Source organism: Nycticebus coucang, chromosome 20, assembly GCF_027406575.1.
Source record: "Nycticebus coucang isolate mNycCou1 chromosome 20, mNycCou1.pri, whole genome shotgun sequence".
Classification (NCBI taxonomy): domain Eukaryota; kingdom Metazoa; phylum Chordata; class Mammalia; order Primates; family Lorisidae; genus Nycticebus; species Nycticebus coucang.
Window position 1 is genome coordinate 3,460,837 of NC_069799.1, and position 20,176 is coordinate 3,481,012.

At 41.0% G+C, this 20,176-nt stretch overlaps 1 protein-coding gene and 1 long non-coding RNA gene across 7 annotated transcripts in view; both read left to right on the top strand.

The window, feature by feature from the left end:
- The window catches only part of NLGN1 (neuroligin 1), a 1,028,955-nt gene that overhangs the window by 229,175 nt on the left and 779,604 nt on the right, over positions 1-20,176 (top strand). For 4 of the 6 annotated variants that reach the window (XM_053573118.1, XM_053573119.1, XM_053573117.1 and 1 more), the window contains 2 exons: positions 1,613-2,423; positions 2,873-2,932. In XM_053573118.1, coding sequence (XP_053429093.1) covers positions 1,931-2,423; positions 2,873-2,932 — 553 coding nt within the window. In that variant the 5' untranslated portion in view covers positions 1,613-1,930. The remainder of the gene's footprint in view (positions 1-1,612; positions 2,424-2,872; positions 2,933-20,176) is intronic. The other 2 variants (XM_053573121.1, XM_053573120.1) reach the window with 1 other exon arrangement.
- On the top strand, positions 11,281-13,973 carry LOC128572957 (uncharacterized). The gene is made up of 3 exons (XR_008376281.1): positions 11,281-11,410; positions 13,421-13,635; positions 13,905-13,973. It is a non-coding gene; the product is annotated as an uncharacterized LOC128572957 (long non-coding RNA).

Below are 20,176 nucleotides of genomic sequence, written 5' to 3' on the forward strand. Positions count from 1 at the left end.
GGATGGTAGAGACTTTTAAGGCCTCACCACATGTTCTTTATTTTAGCTGTCAAAATGTTGCTTTTTTAACACCAAAAGGTAACTAGCAAAGACTTAGTCATGCTGTGGGCCACCATCATTCTGCACAAGAAGCAGCATCAAATATTCTTTATAGAAATTGGTTTCTGTAGTTAAATCTTCCAAAAATACTGAAGTTCTGGAGCAGGAACAGGATGTGTCTAAGCCTATCTTTTGTGTGTTAATGTGCTTTAAAAGCAAAGGCACGTGAATTAACACAGACTAAAATATTCTCCAGGAAAGTCATTTATTTCCTTACTGCCTTCTTTGATAGATTGTTCAGAGCTAACGGAAAACCAGGCCAGAGCCAAATCGTGTGTTGCCCTATGTAGTTTTTATAATCTCCTTTGAAATAACACAAAGTCTAGGTGTCTCACTGCCAGACTAGCACTTCTCCAGGAATCTTCAGTAATATGACAAGATAGAACCATCTCTAATACCAATCTACACTGTTATTTTCAAAGTAAGCACTTTAAAAGGTTTCTTGAAGAAGAAAAGACAGATTTTTTGAGCTGGAAGTTAATGAAAGATTACACTGTGAATCGTATTGCCCTGAATGTTTCATTTCGTTCTGATGCACTTGAAGTTGTACTGGATAAACAGCGTTAGGTGTTTGATTAGGCTTAATATGCAAAATACCATGATTAACTACCACAATCTTTTCATATTCTTCCTTTGATCTCTAACAGAGAAAACAAAATTTGTAATTTAAAATATGTTGACATCGATTTTGACTCAGAAGTTTAATTTCATGTTGGGAACTTATTAATATCTAAATTATATAGGTAGACAGTAAAATAACTTTTGTCTGCAAAAAAATGTTTCTAGCTTCTGTATCTTTTTCAAATAATGTCTAATGCTGCTTTCTCTTTAAAATTATTGCATCTTAATTTAAGGTATCAGGCCCATACCCTTCATTTTACATAAGCTTTTGAGAGATAACAAGGAAGCTGGCCTCATGAGGTAGTTGCACTTAATGATCATATCTGAACTTGTATTAGTTCAGAAAAGTCATTTATCTCCTTATTTCCTTGTATGCACTGATGTTACCTTTGCTTTTTTTGATAAGCATGGAATTGGGAACCACCTTTTTGTTTATGTCTTTTTAATATACACAGTTATTCTTCCCGAGTTTGTTTCCATTCCACTAATTCATTATAAATTTTTAAAAAACATTTTCTGCTATTGGACTTTAATTTTGAGAATATTTATTGATGAATTCCATAGTCAAAAAGTGATTGAATAATCAGGGATGGCTTCACGCAGAACATTTAACATTTTAAAATATTTTACTGTGACAATTTCCAAAACTGTATATTTTGATAAGGCCTACTTTCCCTTACATATATATGATGTCAGCCAGACAAGTTTCACAATAATCTAATAATCGGTTATTTCACTTGTTGTCTCACATCAAGCCACGATTTTCCTATGGCTGTATTTAATTTACCTGAAGCTAGCCACTATTAATGTATTTCTGTGGCTTATAAAACACCTAGTTATCACTGTCTATTTCATCTTGTTCCAACTCATGATTTGTTTTAATTTTCTCTAGGATATAGACCTACAGCTAACTGGATTTGATTTATAAGAGGGAAATCTACAGTCAATGGCCACTCTCGCCACATTGCTACTATGGAAAAGAGAATGGTCAATAGGATATGGTCTAGCAAACAGTGATGATTGAAGATGCTGCTTCAATACTTGTGAAATCAATGGGAGCAAGTTGCTGCAGGAAGGTCTCTCTGAGCGCCTCTCAGCAAGCTCACCCACAAGCAATCAGAGCCATACTGCCGTGACACGGTTTCTCTCAAGTGGATATAAATACCCTGGCCTCCCCACACCCAGAAGACCAGACAGCCGATGTGGGACCATGGCCCTGGCCAGACACGCGTGGCCAGCCCGTGTGCGGCGGGCAGGGAGGGCGCGCCTGCCCCTCGCGAGCGTGGGAGCCCCGCTGGCCGTCTGCGTGTTGGGGTGTTTGCTTCAGGCTGGCCACGTGCTGTCACAAAAACTGGATGACGTGGACCCACTGGTGACCACCAACTTCGGCAAGATTAGAGGAATTAAGAAGGAACTCAATAATGAAATTTTGGGGCCTGTGATTCAGTTTCTTGGGGTTCCATATGCAGCCCCGCCAACAGGAGAACATCGTTTCCAGCCTCCAGAACCACCATCTCCCTGGTCCGAGATCAGGAACGCCACTCAGTTCGCTCCCGTGTGTCCCCAGAACATCATCGACGGCAGACTGCCAGAAGTCATGCTCCCAGTGTGGTTCACCAATAACCTGGATGTGGTTTCATCGTATGTCCAAGACCAGAGCGAAGACTGCCTCTACCTAAATATCTATGTCCCGACTGAGGATGGTGAGTTTATTGCAGAAAAAAACAGGAAGATAAATTTGTATTTCCTTTACTATTCTCAGCTCTGACAACACGCCCCGCGTCCCGTAGTGCGCATGGCTCCGGGTTGGCATGCAGACATTCTGTTCGCGCGTGCACGCCGCTGCTTTTGTGTGTGTGTGTGTCAGTGTATCTGGTTTTTATTTTTCTTTCTTTTTTTTTTTTTTTCCTGTGCTTACTCATTTTCTTTCCTCCACAGCACGTGTAGTTAGGTAGAAATGGGTCCCTAATTTCCATTTCCTACCGAATGACTTCTGAGAAGATGCATCAACATTTCCCCATTGCATGTGCAGGCTCGGCCAGGGCCCGTCCGCTCCGCCACCGGAGCGTGCGCAGTTAGGTAGCGTGTTGCATGCTCCGGCGGTCTGGGATGGAGCGCCATGTTATTTTCTAGTCTTCTATTCATTTTTCAGTAAAAAGAATATCCAAGGAATGTGCCAGAAAACCCGGCAAGAAAATATGTAGAAAAGGAGGTATGTATAAAAGTGGATATAAAAAATGGGGGAAAAAGCTTGCAGAGGAAGAATAAGATACTCTCCCCAAGGATGATTTGCTGGTGCTGGAAAGTGAATGGTTAGGTGATACTGGAAATAATGAAGTCTGTCAAGGGATAGAAAGACGAGTAAGGAGAGCTCTAGCTGAGTAGATAACTTTGGCGAAAGTCATTGGTTGTGCCCTGTGTTCTGGTCCTAGCGGAATTGGTAAGACTTGAATCTCTGCTCGGAGTTTGCGTATAGAGGGAAAGTTGCTTAGGCTGTTAGGATTCCTAGGAGAAACCAAAACAACGCTGTCTTACCAACTGGTTACTCTGATCTCTGAACTCTTTTCTACAGATAGAGAGTTGTGTTTCTCATAAAATTGATCACATCAGTCAGAAGCCTAGTTTTTTGGTGTATTCTTGACTCCTGTAAACCGTATGAATTTTTCATCATAAGGGTAAATTTGCTACAACTATTGGGGAAGTATCATTATTAAGCAACAGGATTTTTTTCTAGTCTATTCGTTTTCAGTGACTCTTCCAGAAGAGAATGAGATTTTGCAGATTTTATACTAAATATTTGCAGTCTTAAAGTTACTTTAACATTTTTATATTTATGTTAAACAATTTAAAACATAGGGAAGTGCATGATTCAGAAGCTACAATTAAATCAACCTTCAAATCATCTTCTAGCCAGATTGAGCACATGTAGACACTGACAGCTGCAAGCTTGCCTCTGAATGCAGCTTGTCCACACTTCAGTAAATCACTCATAGCAGAGTATGATTTTCTAAGGCAGTAAATCATCTAAGTGTTATTTTGACCTTATTCATAACATTGTGGAATTTCTGGTCTTCATACAGAAGTCATATTAATATTCTAGTGCTGCATATTCTCTCTCTATGCACGTCTGATCTCTGGCGGGAACAAAGTCAGTTTTCATTACAGCATCCTTGTGTAACCTCCTGGCAAGGGGTGTCTAAATTGTTCTGATTTACCAGGATTATGCTGCAAGGAAGACACTCCATATGACAAAATTCTTAATCATTGATCAGAAGTATTTGAAGTAAATTGAGTTTTGTTTTGTTTTCCTCTTTTTTCTCTAACAATACTGGTAGAATGAGATTTAACCTTGATTTTTTTTATTGATGCCATGATTTGAGTTAAAAGCATAATATACTTAAGATGAGTATGGAGGTAACAAAGATGTTTTACACAACTTTAAAAAAGTCTCTTATTTTTCCCCAAAAGAAAACAACTGCAATAATTTACATGCCTTCAACTAGTGTAAGATTACTGCAGTAGTTATTACTATGCACCTTTCAAGTACGTGTAATTACCTAAATGGCTTTTGACTCTTATCACAAAGATGTTGATTCACAAAATCATAAATAAAGATGCTATTGAATAATGTGTAAGTAGAGCATAGTATGTTAAAATAAGTATGATCAAGAAAAAGATAAATACACAAAAAGGTAAGCTCTTAAATGAGAAAGTGACCTTTCTTCTTATACAACTGTAGAGGGAAAAGAATTTCCTAGAAAAATCCTTTTTGTTGTTCTTTGCATTGCTTGTTCTGTCTGCTTCATAAGCGAGTTGGCAGACAGGTACATGGGCTGTGCTGCTTGCCCTCTCAAGCTCTGCACTTACTCGTAATTTGACTGGGGCCAACATCTGTAGACATTCACTTGAGACTGCCTGGACTACAATTCAAATCTACTGTGCTTATACATTATAAATTAAGCATTCTAAAATGTTATTTGGGCTCGGGAATTTAACATATCCCATTATTATTAAATAAGTTCTGCTTATATATTAACTTTTTGAATATTATCCCAAAGTCTAAATAACAAAAAAATCAAATTTAATTTCTTATATCAATAGTATTTTTAATTTAAACAAAAACTGTAGCTTAGCCTTTAAGTAAAGTAGAGGAATTTTTTTCCCCCAACTTTCAACTTTTTTCTTTTTTACTATAAAGTATCTATTTTGGCCATTTTCGGAAATCATATTATCCTGGCCAAGAAATTATTAGTCATTTTATACCTGTTTACACACTAATGTACATTTCGTATGTACTACGAGTTCTCCAGAATTCTAGTTTGTAAATAATGATTCAGAACTGTGAGAATAGTTGCTTTGCCTTTTATCTAGATGCTAATAAAACTCTGTCCTACTGTTATTTAACTTACTTTTTTTTAAGTGGGTACGGTCACCTGCAGAGGATGGATTTGCATTTCTGTACCAGGCATACTGCAATCTGTGCATACTGTATTCATTTAGAACTACCTTCTAATTGCCAATTATAAACCATGTACTATTCAAGGGGATCAGTAATGAATGAAACAAAGAACGCTCTTTCCATAGATCTTACAATCAAGTAACAAGAATTTTCTGTATTTTGGTCTGTATAAAAAAAGACAAAGTCGGGTGGTACCTCTAGCTCAAGGAGTAGGGCACCAGCCCCGTATACCAGGGGTGGCGGGTTCAAACCCGGCCTTGGCCAAAACTATAAAAAAAAAAAAAGTCTGTCCCTTATCCAGGAAATGTTGTGTTATGATTTTTAAATAAGAGCTTTTTACAATATTTTCCTCTGCAATTGAAGTGGGAAACTCATTTTTATCAATAGGGTGATAAAGCAGGTCCCAGTTTTAATCTAGCTTTTTATATTTTCCATGATAGTTTTAAGCAGATGTTAATTACCCTCTAGATATTTCCTCAGGATTTCATCCTGACAAAATAGAAAAAAAAGGAATGAATTCTTAGAGCAAGATGACTACCAACACGTGAACAAGTAGGCAGATACTGTGATAGAGACTGGAATGGTGATCTGGAGGATAGGCGTCTGCTTTTATATAATAGATGTTTTGCATAATTGATCCATTTAATCATCACAGCAACTTTATGAGCAAGGGATATTGCTATCTCTATTTTACAAGTAAGAAAGTAGGCTCTGAGAAATTGGGTATTCTGACCCCATTTCTGCAGCTTGTAGGTGGTGGAGGTAGGTTTGGCCTCAGTTCCTGCCTCTGTTGGGACGTGTCCCATTATGCTGAATTACCTTCTGTGATGGTTTCTGTAGGAGAGAGTCGGGTCTTTCCACTCTTTCTGTACTCTTTCTTTTGCACATTCAAAGATGTCATGATTTTTTTCAATTCTATCAGTTGACCATATTTTAGACTAAGTCCATGCTCATCTTACTTGAGTTGAACTAAGCCAATGATAGCAACCAATTCCCCCAAACATGCTTGATGCTCGTTTTAGTGAAGACTTTAATAGTGCTGCACCTGCTTTCCCACTGTCCAGACCAACATCTGGGCATGCTCCTCCCAGCTGTTATCCAAGAGGAGCTTTTACTTGTTTAGGTTCCCTCTGTTTTTCTAGATTGCTCTCTTGTGAGAGTTGCTAACAAACAGTGGAGTGGTCAAATATTAGGCAGTAAACAGCAGAAGTAGGAACAAGGGACCCAGAGTGTCCACAAACAAATTGATTGGCTCTGGATACTCTGGGGTTATATAGTCTTAAATTTTTCCAGCACTTTGACTCTTATTTACATAACTCTTCTGAGATGAATATAGAATTAACTTTTATTTCTGTGGTTGTGAGACATTATTCACCTGTTTTTTGCTTAACCTCAATTTTTGTTATACAGAAATTTAAATCTTTATAGATGTCTCTGGTACAATTCTTTGTTCCTTGAGCCTTTCTTTTCTAGTTTTCAAAAGTATTTTACCTTTGCATCCTCTAGGTAAAAGCCTCTATCTGAGGTGATGTTGAATTCATTCCAGAGCCTTTTCCACAAATTTGGGATAGGTTTATTTGGTTGGTTGTTTACATTTCACAGAGGGAGTGATTTTTTTTTCCCTAATTAAACATGTATAGTAATGACTTGGATCTCCATCAATGGATTAAGATTTTTAAAGGGGATTACATTGCAGTACATTCATTCTTTCTTCTCGATTATACATTTCTAACTTACTTATCCATTTGACAAATATTTATTGAGTGCTTACTTGAGCCGATTAAATGCTCTTGGCTCAAGGGAGACATCAATGAGCAAAAGAGGACCATCGAACCTCGCCGGCCCTCCTGAAGACATCCTAGCGTGTAGAGACAGCATGAAAATGAGTAGCACAATAAACAGCTAAATTAAAAATGTGCACAAAGGTGAAAAATAACCAGAGGATACAGGGAGGATCGAGAGCATCCTTTGTAGAGAGCAAAGATAATTTAAAATAAGATGCTCATAGTCGTCTCATTTAAACAAAAACTTGAAGGGTATTAGCTGGATATCTGGAAAAACTGTGAAGCAAAGACTTAGTGCAAAGGCATTAAAGTGGGAGTCTGCCTAGAATATTTAAAGAGTAGGTGGGGGTACAGCATATCTGGAACGGGGGACAGAGAGGTAGACAAGGAGATTCCAAATGATCTGACTTCGTTCTTTACAAAACACTCTGGTGGGCATATTGAGAGCAGCCTGTCAGAGTTTGGAGAAATGAGGAGAGCAACAGGAAGCTGCCGTGCTCCGTGCAAGACCCGCGCATGGTTCAGGCTCAGACTGGGGTGGTGACAATGCACATGGTAGATTCTCTGTGTATTTTGAAAAATCACATTTTTCAGTGAATTTGTTGTTGTGTGAAAAAGAGGAGCCAAAGAAGATACCTAGACTTTTCATCTGAATACCTAGAAGAACAGATTTGCCACAAATTAAGTGGAAAAGGAGGGATGTGGAAGGGTTTGAGGAGAAGCAGAGTGCAAAGATGGTAAGTGTCAAATATGGGGCATGTCAAATTCAAGGTGACCCGTAGGCATTCAAAGGTAGATATCAGGGAACCAGGTTCCTGACCAACACCTGAATTAAGTTCAGGAGAGAGGTCTAGGTGAAGATATAAATGGGGGAGTCACGTTGATATAGAAAGTAAGGATTTAAAATCTTGAGGTTGAATAAAAGTAGGAAGTGAATGAAAATAGAGAAGAAAGACACTAAGCATTAGTCCATGGGCCATTTCAACATTATCCAGTTGGGAAGAAAAGGAAATGAAGTGGAGACAGAGAAAGAGTGACATATGGGACTGGAGGAGAACCAAGATGTGTGTATATCTGTAAATTAAGAAAGTGCCTGCGAGTAGACACAGTAATCAACTCTGCCAAATTCTTTTGTGGGTGGTGTGGCCTTTACACAGTGGAACTGGTCTAATGGAGATTTGGAGTTGCTTAGCAAGGAGCTTTTCTCTTTTAAAAGAAGAGAATATGAGAGAAAGAGATCCAGCCTTCTCTTTTAAAAGAAAAATATGAGAGAGGACAATAGATGTTGATTTTGTTACTGTAGGGTAAACGAAAGAAATAAAGAAATACTTGCACGTAGTTAAAAGGGAACAATATAAAATATAGGCACAGAATGGTAGAATTGCTGGAACGTTGTCCTCGAGTGCACGAGAACCATGGGATTTAACACAACATTGCAGGGTTGGTATTCAAAATGATATGGGTAGATGACTTAAGTTTACATGTACATGGGGAGAAGCAGAGGTGGGACGCTATTCCTGGTCCCATGGTTTCTTTTTAATTGACGTGTAATATTAAGGGAAATTGAGACAGAATTAACCCTGCTGAGCTCTTCCTATGGTGTAGGCATTGGCCTTACTAATTTATTTGATAACACAGCAAGCCTGTGAGATTTTTATCCTCATGTAACATGTGTAGAAATGGAGGACCAAAGTAGTTAAAGTATCTTACACAAATATTCATAATTTTTCGGTGATCAACAAACTGTTCCCTTTCAGAGGACTGTTTTAGAATGGAGGAACTAAAACAAAACCAAAAACAGCACAAGAGCAACAATAACAGTCCTGTATATGTGGTATTCCACATAAATAGGTAATAGACTTGGTGGCCAATTTGCTAGTAGAAGAACCACTGCACACTGAAATAATTAGAATGTGTGGTTTGTTTATGCAGTTTGAAGATGAGCAGGGAACTAGATTGAACCAGACATTTGGCTTCATATTTGAATTAGTAGCCATCAACAGGATAGAGACAAATCTTTTAAAAGCTAGCCAGCTTAAGTGAGAGCTCTGAAATGAAGTAGAAGTAAAGGATTGTAAAGTTTTAAAAGAATAACATCAATTGTTCCATTGTTTATTGACAGGCGGGGAGAGTCTCCCTAAGCAGATGATTAAAAGACCCTTACAGCTGTCCAGTTCAATTGCTCTGGAGAATAGATACTTTTTTTCTTATAGAAACTGAGGTTGAAGTAGAAAACATCTAAGAGTTATGCTATACAGTAAATTCTTTGTAGTTTTCTCCCATGCTTGTTGGGGATGACTTTTCCTTAGGTGTTGTTTCCGCACATAGACCATCTTATGAGGTTAACATGCTTGCTTTAATTGACTTCTGTGTCACTTACCATTGTGGATTTCATTGGTAGTATCCTGGGCTTACTATTTCTTCTATGAAAACTCTTCTCCCTCCGATCCCCACAGCAGTAGTTTAGGACATGACCAAATTCAAAAATCACACTCTGCGGTTATCAATATCCTAGTAGCAATTACACAAGCTCATTCAGGGTTTGGTAATCTTAAACTCTGGCCTGGAGGTGGAAGCATAATTTCTAATCATAAATCTTCACACAGTCCTTTCTAAGTGGACTAAGTACTTACAGTGTGACCCTTTCCACGTGAGTTGCCTCGGGCTGCAGTAACAGATGACCTCAAACCGGCTAACAACAGAGACTCATCCTCTCAAAGTCTGGAGAAGAGAAATTTAAAATCAAGGGCTGGAGGCCCTGCAGGAGCACGGAGTCGTGTTGTTGACGAGCTGTGTGCTCTGTGTCCTGGAGTCCCATCACTCTGTCTCTGCCTGTTGTCACCTAGCTTCGTCCTGTGTGTGGGTGCCTGTGAGTGTCTGCGGCTTCACGTGGTCTGCTTGTGTACGCAGGCCCACCGCAGCCCAGTATGATCTCACCTTCATTACATTTGCAGAAATATTCTTCCAGATTAGATCATCATGTTAGTTTTCTGGGTTTTCAGAACAAAGGACCACAGATTGCTTGGCTTAAACAACAGAAATTTTTTGTTTCACAGTTCTGGAGACCGCAAGCTTGAAATCAAGGTGTGGGCAGCCCTGCTTCTTTCTGAGGGCTGTGAGGAAGAATTGCATCTCCCTCCACAGCTTATACACAGTTGTGTTCTCCAAGTCTCTCCATACAACTTTCCCCCTGTGTGTGTCTGTGCTCAAAAGCTCTCTTCTTTATAAGGACACCAGTTACAGTGGATTGGGGCCCAACCCGATGACCTTGCCTGAACTGATTACATCTGTTACAAACCTGTTTCCAAATAAGGTCACATTCTCAGGTGCTCAGTTAGGAAGCTAATGTATGAATTTGGGGCAGAAACAATTCAGCCTGTAAGGTCACATTTTGAAATTCCCAATAAATATAAATTCTTTTTTAAATTTATTTTTTATTTCAAATTAATATAAGGGTACACATTTTTAAGTTAATTGTTCTCACTTCCAGAGTGAAGTTCTATTTGTAGAAGAGCCCTTCACCCAGGGGGCGTGTTATATACAATGTGCACATTGGGTGAGATCCCGCCTCATGCCCTCCCTCCTTTTGCCAATCGTCCAATAAACATAAATTCATGAGGGATACAGAAGACAGGTCCACTTGTTTCAAACTGAATCCTCAGAATGATCTTACCATGGTGCCATCCTTATGCCTATTGTATGGGTCGACAAAATGATTACTCATTGGGGTTAAATAATTTGCCCGGGTCACCGGACTGTCAGGAGTTTTGGGACCCCCCATTCCTGTGGCACCTGCCTCCACCATGAAGGCCCCTCCTACAAATGTGGATTCTCCCTCCTCTTTTGAGAAGTTTCTTCAATTTGCTTTTCTGTATTTTTCTGTTGAGGTAGGGTACTAGGCATTAGTCTAGAAGCTTTTGAATTTCCGAGTGTTTGACTTTGTGTCAACAAAAATGATTCCTTTTTAAAATAGATTTATTGAATTTAAACATTTTATCCAGATGGTTGCTTATGTGCATACATGGTTTTATTTAAAATTAGGATGCTAGCAATTTAAAACTGTAGTACCATTGTTTTTCATTTCTGCTTCATTTGTCATATTTAGGCAATTGAAGGAAGTTTTTTGTTAAGAATAATTTTTAAGACCTAATAGTTTACTGTAATCCTATTCATCTGGAATCTATGTAATGATAAAATTAGAGAAATTTAATTATAATGTGTTTTTCACTAAAAAAAAAGGCATTGTAAAATGTTGCAAAAAACAGATTTAAACATTGAGCAAAAGCAATCTTAATAAAAGAATCTGAAGTTATTGCAATCTTAATTATAATTTTGAAAAGTAGAAAAATATCTGATTTATCAACAGTGGTCTTAATTTTCTGCTCCTCATTTCAGGATTGAGGAAGAAGTATGCAGTATTCTCTCCCTCTCCCCCCCTTTTATTGAGGTAAATATCTTTGGAGTAGTTATGTCAAAATTAGGATATATTGTCTTCTAGTTTTATTTGTATTTATTTATTTATTTTGAGACAGAGCCTCAAGCTGTCACCCTGGGTAGAGTGGTGTGGCATCACAGCTCATAGCAACCTCCAACTCCTGGCCTCAAGTGATTCTCCTGCCTCTGGCTCCCAAGTAGCTGGGACTATAGGCCCCTGCCACAATGCCTGGCTTTTTTTTTTGCAGTTTTTGAACCCACCACCTCTGGTATATGGGGCCAACACCCTACTCTTTTGAGCTACAGGCTCAGCCCCAGCCTGGCTATTTATTGGTTGCAGCCATCATTGTTGTTTGGCGGGTCCAAGCTGGATTTGAACCCACCAGTTCAAGTGTATGTGGCTGGCGCCTAAGCCGTTTGAGTCACAGGCACCGAGCCTGTCTTCTAGTTTTAGAAAAATGATACTAAACCTTTCCTTTCTTCTTTTTCTCTCACAAAGGAGCTCACATTGTCTTTTCCCCTAAAAGCTTTGGGGCTTTTCTTATCAATCTTCTTTTCAGCATCTGACTTCAATTGGGAAGTGACAGGTGGAGGAGAGGGGCAGGGTATAAGTATGGACAGAATGAGCCCTGGACAAATGACCTAATCTTACCCAGGACTTACAAATAAAGCTGCTCCCAGGAAAGCAGGAGGGAGCCCTGGGTAAAATGATTAAGAACATACATATGCTTTGTGACTTGGACTTCTCGGGCCCCCTGGAGCAGATCTGTCCCATGGGGGTCTCTGGAGAGAAGAATGCCTGTAGCCTGCTCTAACTCTCCATTCCTACTGAGTTCCCACTCACCATCCTCCTCAGCTAACCACCTTCCCTGGCCATGAGCAGGCCAGGCCTTCCTTTGCAGCTCTAACTTTTCATCTAAAAGAACTGACATGCTTCTCTACGCAGTAACTTACAAGCCAGGCAGATCCTGAGGACTCCGGACCGCTCTATTCTGGGTGGTCTGGTAGCCCCTCAGTGGCTCTGTTTCCCCACGCTGACTCCCACCAGCCCAGCCGCCCAGGCCCCCACCCCTGGGCAGCGCAGGGACCAGGTAACTTCCGTCCCTCACACTCTCTCTTCTTCCTCCCTCTCCTCCCCCTTCTAGTTTTCCTCTGCCCCTCCCTCACTCCCTTCCTCCCTCAAAGGCAAAAGGGATGCTGTTGTTAAAAAAAAAGGAAGTGTTTTATATAGGAAATTATCTTCATTTCAGTGAAAACTGAAATATTCATAAATTTGGATTCTGAGGAGGACGTTTTTTCTCTAATGACCACTTACAGTATTTTGTAGTCCAAATGACTCTGAAAGGCCAGGGAGGAGATTTTTTTTCTGAGGTTCTCCCATCCCCCACCCCCCACCCCATGGTTTACCAAAAGGGTAAGGAAAGAAAACGTAAAACTTCATGAAATAGTTGTTGGGGCTTCAGACTGTCACTAGGTGAAAATTTTGACTATGACGATTAGTGCTTTTCCTATTTTTTCTTACTAATGCTGATTTTGGTGTTGATGTTGCTATACCTGCTTTTGTTTTCTGAGTGCGGAGGGCACTGCCTCCTTTTTCCCTGTGTTACTGTCCCTTCTGTCAGAGAAAGTGCCCGTCTGGGGGAAACATGTGCCTGCCTCGAGCTTGCGTTGCAATAATGCCCTTCTAATAAACAGGAAACAGGACATTTTTGTTGATGACCATATTGATATTACCAAGTAAAAGTAAGCTTGATATGTATTCAAATCTCAAAACAAAATGAGGAAATAGCTGCTTCTGTTTAAAAAAAGGTAGTGATGCCGATTTTGGGCACTGTGCTTCCCTATAATAAAACATTTAATTAAATCTTTAAATGTGTATGGAACACAAAATATGCCTGTACACCAGGATAACCAAGATTATAATTACATCAGACCTGATACCTGAGCCCATCTTAGTGTCTCTGCCAAGAGTCAATGGTTTAAAACTTTCTGTCCATCTGTTTATCTGTTTTTTTTTTTAAAGCCTATAGTGTACCTGTAGAAATGGAATTCTTTGGCTGCTGACACAACAGCTGCTGGAGTACAGGCTGCTGCTCTGGGCCCTGTCTCCTCCTGTTGAAGGTCTGCTCTGCGGGGCCCAGCAGGCCCTGGGGATGCTGAAATGGAGAGAGCATCCAGGAGCTGCCGGCAGGGATCCCACTGCCTCCTGTGGGAGGCGGCACCGACGAAATCGCAGCAGTGAGTGCCGGGCCTGGGGAACGCGCAGGGAAGGTATCTGTCTGTGGCTAAGAGATATTCTGAAGTAGAAAGGGACCCTGACAGTGAGTCCTCAAGGACGAGCACTGTAGCCTCTCTGTGCCTTCGAAGGCTGGTGTAGTCTGTGAGGCCACCTTACTGAGTTACTCCAGATCAACATCCCTTCAAATGCTCACTTGAAATGTTTGTTTGCTTGTGTGCATGTGTATAAGTCTCCTCTTACGTTTTTATTTGTGGATATTTTTACCTAGGTGGCAGTTGTTTCCTCATAATAACCTCACTGGGCCAGGCTTCAGAGACACTCCCTGCTCACTCACGAGGGACTATATCTGCCACAGGGGAAGCTGAGTGCCTGCACTTTGAAAGAAACACGAATCTTGCTCACAAAATAAAAGATGTAGGCTGGAAATAAGAATCCCCACTGTGACAACCCATGGCAACTTAAATATATAGACTTGGTTCGAAAGTAACTTTTTCAGTGTTCTGTTCTGAACACTGAAGGTGCCAAGGGAGAAGGTTTCAAACAGATGAGGTGTTTCCTATTTGGGAAGCTGGGTTGCCACCCTCCTCTCAGGACGTGATCCCCCAGGGCTGCACAGACACAGCATTGCTTCCTTCTGAGTCCGGACACCTGCTGTCCTCCTCCCACTGCCCCCCAGACGACCTACGCCCAGTCTATGTCCTCCACCCATCTGGCCGAACCACTCGACAGCCTCACAACAGGGCTTCTATTCCCAATCTTGCTCCTGAAATCTATACTACACACAGAAGCTTGGATTTTACTTTAAAGTCTGAAATCAGATTATATCACCCCTTTTGTAATCCCCGCAGAGATTCCCTGTTGCCTTTAAAATAAATGATAAATGTAGAACTTACTGTGGCCGTTACTGTGGCCTACAACTCCCTACATGACTTCTCTCTGCTGGTACCATCCCCTTCCATATATTTCTCCTTTCTTTCTCCTTTCTAGCCTTGCTGATTTCTTTTTGGTTACCAGAATGACAATCTCTGTCTAGCCTCAGGACCTTTGCACATGCTGTTCCCACTACATGTAATGCGTGATATTTGCCTCTTTGCGTGTCTTTTATAATTCAGCTCTTGGCAAGCTACCACCTTGTCAGAGCAGCGTTTGCTGACCACTCTATTAATGTAATATAGTCCTTTCCCAACAGTTATTCATTTACTTCTCCCCATTTTCCTTTTTTAAATCACATTTTTATCTCCATTTGAAATTATCTTGTTCAGTTATGTGCTTAGTTATTTACTCTCCAACTGCCTAGGAAGAGCGTTTCTCTTGTTCACGGCTATGTGCCCAGCACTCACAAGACATTCAATAAATAGTCATTGAAAACATAAATAGCCTAAGAGACAATGCAATTTGTTTGCAAGAGCCTTCATCGCCCACCACCAGCATTTGTTTGAGTAATGCTACACTCGCTATCATCCCTCGCCACACATAGTAAATCCTGTTCCTTTCTACTCTGCAATCACCATTGGCTTATGGCACAGTGCTTCTCAAACGACGAAGATTTCAAAGCCAACATCAGGATCCTTAACTAAGAAATAGCAGCGTTCAGTGGCTCAGTGTCTGACAGATATAACCTGGACTCTGTCGCAGGGGCCCTGGAGGCCAAGTGGCTGCCAACAGCCGAGCCTCTTGGCTCTCTGCCTGTGTGCATTACCTCTAGGCTTACTGCCTCCACACTGAGCTTCTATTTTAATGCATCTGTGTAACAGAAGCGCTGAGAGTGATTCTCTTTTTCCAGGCCAGAAGCTTCATTGTCCCTTCCCACCTTCTATTTTAATTTCCTTTTTCTCTTGCTCAACCCCAATTTACTTCCCCTAACAAATATATCCTCTTTTCTAATTATTTTCTTTTTTCCCATTTGTCTACCACTTACCTCTGTGGTATGTGTAGGATGTCTTGTACATTTTCTCTAAGGCAGTGTAGTTACGGTTCTGGAGGGGCAGATCAGGAGTACTAGATGATTTGAGAAGCGGTCTAATGGGATTTATTTCAAGTTTCTTATGTAGCATGAAACAGCTCCTCTAGTGGCCAGTGCTGGGGATTCATCCCTCACGATTTGCCCTTCTTGGTTCCTATCACCATTAGCATACACATTGCGGTCACACTGTTATTTTGCTCTTTTTTCTTTTATTAGATATTAACAACTATGGGCTTTCCTGAGAAAATCCAGAAATCCTAATTGTATGGACAGCATCTTAGACAGAGTTTGGTTGATAAATGAACAACTTTTTCTTTTTTTTATTGTTGGGGATTCATTGAGGGTACACAGAACTAGATTGCATTGATTACTTTTGTTAGATAGGACCCTCTTATGGTTGTACCCCCCAAAGGTGAACCACACTCCTTGTCCCCCCACTCCCTCCTTCTCTTTCTCAGCTCTCTCCACCCCCCACCCCCTACGCTGTACTAGGACCTTAATTGTCCTCATATCAGAATTGAGTACATAAGATTCTTGCTTCTCCATTCTTGTGATGCTTTACTAAGAATAATGTGTTCCACATCCATCTTTTGTTAATACAAAAGATGTAAAAGTCTCCATCTTTTTTAATGGCTGAATGGTATTCCATGGTATACACATACCACAGCTTGTTAATCCATTCTGGGGTTGGTGGGCATCTAGGTTGTTTCCACATCTTGGCCATTGTAAATTGAGCCGCGATAAACAGTGCAAGTGTCCCTGTGGTAAAAGTATTTTTTTTCTTCTGGGTAGATGCTCAGCAATGGGATTGCAAAATAGGCAGCTCAGATCCCAGAGATTTTCTAGTGGATGGGACAGGCTGAATCTTGGATAGTTGGGGATGGAAAGCCATAGTCTGAGCCTCAGAGACCTAGAACTTCTTGGTAAATCTGGCAGTGAGATGCCCTGGATCTGTGTCTCCAAACACTGCAGAGGCGATGGGGGCACACACTCCTCCTGGCACGGCTGCCTTCGTGGGATGGAAACCTGTGCAGTCAAACCAACCCCCACACCTCCCACCCCCGGCCTCAGAATGGCTCCACCCTTGCTCACGTGTCTACAATCTGGACATTCACAGCGATTTTTGAATAAGGGGTCCTGCGTTTCCATTTTGCACTGGGCCCCACAATTTATGCAGCCAGTCTTGCTTCCTGGTTTTGCTGGCATTTTCTTCAGACTGCACGCCCTGCTGGGGCTCATCAAATTCTGAGAGATAGTGGAATAAAAACTCCCCACTAAAACACTGAGCACTTTGGATAGTTGGATGAAAGCTCTCAAGGAAAACACTGCCAACGTTTGTGTTTGTACCTTGCCAGTTCCTTTCGCATCTCAGGGGAACAATAAGAAAGGCACATGTTGTCACTTGGGGAAATAAAAGGTCTTTTATTCTCTTATTCTTGTTTTAATGTTTCTTTTCATCCTATCACCAAAGTTACTGTGGGCCTGATAAATTCTGGAACCTGTGCTGGACATGGAGGGTAAAAACAGCCAGACATGGAGCCTACCCATAGGACAATCCAGCCAGGGAAATAGAAATAATTACTGCAGTAGCTACTCCTTGTGCAGTGCCCACTTCAGGCAGGCATTGTTTTATAAACTTACTTATGTAGTTGAAATAAACCCTGGAAATAGTTACTATTTGTGTTTCCACGTTACTGAGGGGAATGCACAAAGTTCCACAGTTACAAAGAAGCAGAGGCAGAATTCAAAGCTCAGCAGTTAAGCTCCACTGACCGTGCCCTTGGCTGCCAAGTGCAACAGATGCCAGAGGGGATATGAGGGGAATAAGTTCGTGTGTGCAGTAGGATGCTGCCCAGGGAGGGAATGGCCAGCTCTTTCTTTGATAGGAGCTGGTGAGAGACACTTTTATCCTAGTACTCATGCTTGACAAAGACTGTGAATCAAGCAGGAGAGGTTCCCCCCCACCAAGGAGGAGGTGTCTAAGAACCAGTTGGAGAGGGGTAGGTAGCAAACACCCTTGAATCAGAGAATTCACTTGACAGGTGAGCCTGGAGCGCTAGCACCACCATACAGATCTTTGTGTGTGAGGAGCTGGGACGTTTTCTTTAGGTGACAGGAAGTCATTGAAGATTTAAGTAAAGACCTGGCATGATCAGACAAGCACTGTAGAATATTCTTTCTGACAGCAGAATAAATGATGAGCTCTAAGAATGGTGATAAAGCACAGTAAGGACTAACCAGAAGTTTTCTACAATGATGTGTGCCAGTGACAATGAGGGCCTCCCCCACGGCAACAGCTGTGCGGTGGAAAGGGGACGTGAAGGTGAGAGATGGCGGTGCAGGTGGATAGTGTTTGAAGATTGCTTGGCTGTGGGGAGGGCTGGGCAAAGGGTGGACCCCAGCACAGAGCAGCGGTTCTCAACCTTCCAATGCCACAATGTATTTTCATTGTTATAAAGGGGTCGCGCCCCACAAGTTGAGAACCACTTCTCCAAGGGGTCTCTGCCCAGCACCTTCCTTCTTCCTTGCCAACCTGCTTCCCTTCCTTTCCCTAACCAACCTTTTTAAACATGACTCGGGATAATAAAAAATTAAGCTGGAGAAAAGGCAAAAAGTGTTGACAGCAGAGGAAAAAAGTCTCCAGAACGCACAAGGGCTGGATAAACTATGAACAAGTTGTTAATCTCCCACCTGCCAGATTTAAGACAAATTCTTGAAAATAATACCACAAATATTAATGCATTTTACTGAGTCATCTTTTAAAAATAGAACTTGAGGGCGGTGCCTGTGGCTCAAAGAAGCAGGGCACTGGCTCCATATACCGGAGGTGGCGGGTTCAAACCCAGCCCCATCCAAAAACTGCATAAAAAAATAGAACTTGGGAGAGGGATAACTATGTCAGAACAAGACAGAGGCAGGTAGCAGGGAAGCGGGGCAGCGACAGCATAACAGCTCTGCAGCCCACCCAGGGCTGGGCCAGCTGGAGACGAGAAGTATGTGCACAGACAGCAAAATCAAAACTGCCGGCTGTGAAGAAGCAGAAGCACTTCGTTAAATGTGCGCTGCTAGAAAGAGCAGGCAGGGGCGTAACCCACGTAGGTTTTTATTAATGACTAGGCACATGGACATAATTTTTGAGAACACTTCTAAGTCAGAACATACATATTGATGGAAGTTGATGTGTTTTCTGAGCAGGTACTGTGTGGCAGGCTCCATACTAGGTACTGAACTACAAATCAAGTCTTTACAAATTAGAGACACACAGATGTGCAAATACTACACTCCCATGTGCAAGCGAACTACAAATAATCAAATGTGTATCCTACAAGACTAGAGAGATCATTGAGGGGAGAGAAATGTCATAGATCTTCACAAGAATGCAATAACTCATCAGCTTGGGGGGATAAGATTTCTTAAAAGAGAAATGTTTAGATCAGTTGTACCTAAAGGAGGAGTAGACTTTGACCAGGCAGAGATGTAGAGCTTTTGTTCAGCAAAGTTTTGTACTAAACTTTTGTGGCTAGTAAAGTCTGGGAACAGTAAATGTCCAGTTGCTTGGATTATAGAAAATATTGAATTTGGAAGAAACACTAATTGTGGTAAAACGTTAAAGGGTCTAGAAGACCAAAATGAGGGGTTTTTCTATCAACAAGTCTGAATTTATGATTTGGGGGCAAACCGTTACGATAACAAGAAGTATGGTGAGGAGAAATGGGAAAGGCGGAGAAATGGAAGGAGAATGGACAAGAGGGAGTGATGCTACAGCTTATATGCAAGGGGGCTGACAGGAGGGATGAAAGACGGAAAAGATGATAGATTGGAGAGACATTTCAAAGCAGAAATTAGCAGATTGCAAAGTGACTGCCTACGGGGTGGATGATGAGCAAGGAGACATTGGTGAGGCTGAAAACAGATTGGAGCCAGGATGGCTGGGAGGAAAACTATGCCGTTAATAAATCATATTTCCAAATCTACTCCACAGATAGACAAGCTTGTGAAATTTACAGCAAAAAATTGATCATATGAATGAATTTACCTTTATTTTCTTTATTCATATCAGTGTGAAGATATAAACCTATTTATGCCTTTGTAGGATGTTCAAGTAAAATATTAACCTCATCAATTCAAAGAAATGCATTGAAAAATTCTACTTTCATTTTATTATTAAAGAAGGGAAAAAGATAATGCATCTTCTACACTAAAATTTCTCTATTATTGTCATTTCTGAACTGTGTGTAGTAGTAGTTTTCCAAAAGGGAAAGTGATAGATGTATAATACTCCTCGGAAAAAAAAAAAAAGTAACAAAAAATAAAAGGCTACTCACTGCCATAGGCGGTGTGAGTATAATTCTCTGTGACATGCCAAGATTGGGGAACATATACAAAGCCAGTTACACAGACTCAGCCTGTTTTTCCAGCTATTTAACTGTTCCCAGCAAGTGCGGTGTTTATCTGCATGGAAGTGGAATGGACCAAAGAATTTGAAAGCAGCAAAACCACAAGTCGTACTAGAGAATTACAGATGGGATTGGTGAGGACTTTTCCAGAGACTCACACATGTAGATCATTGAAACCAC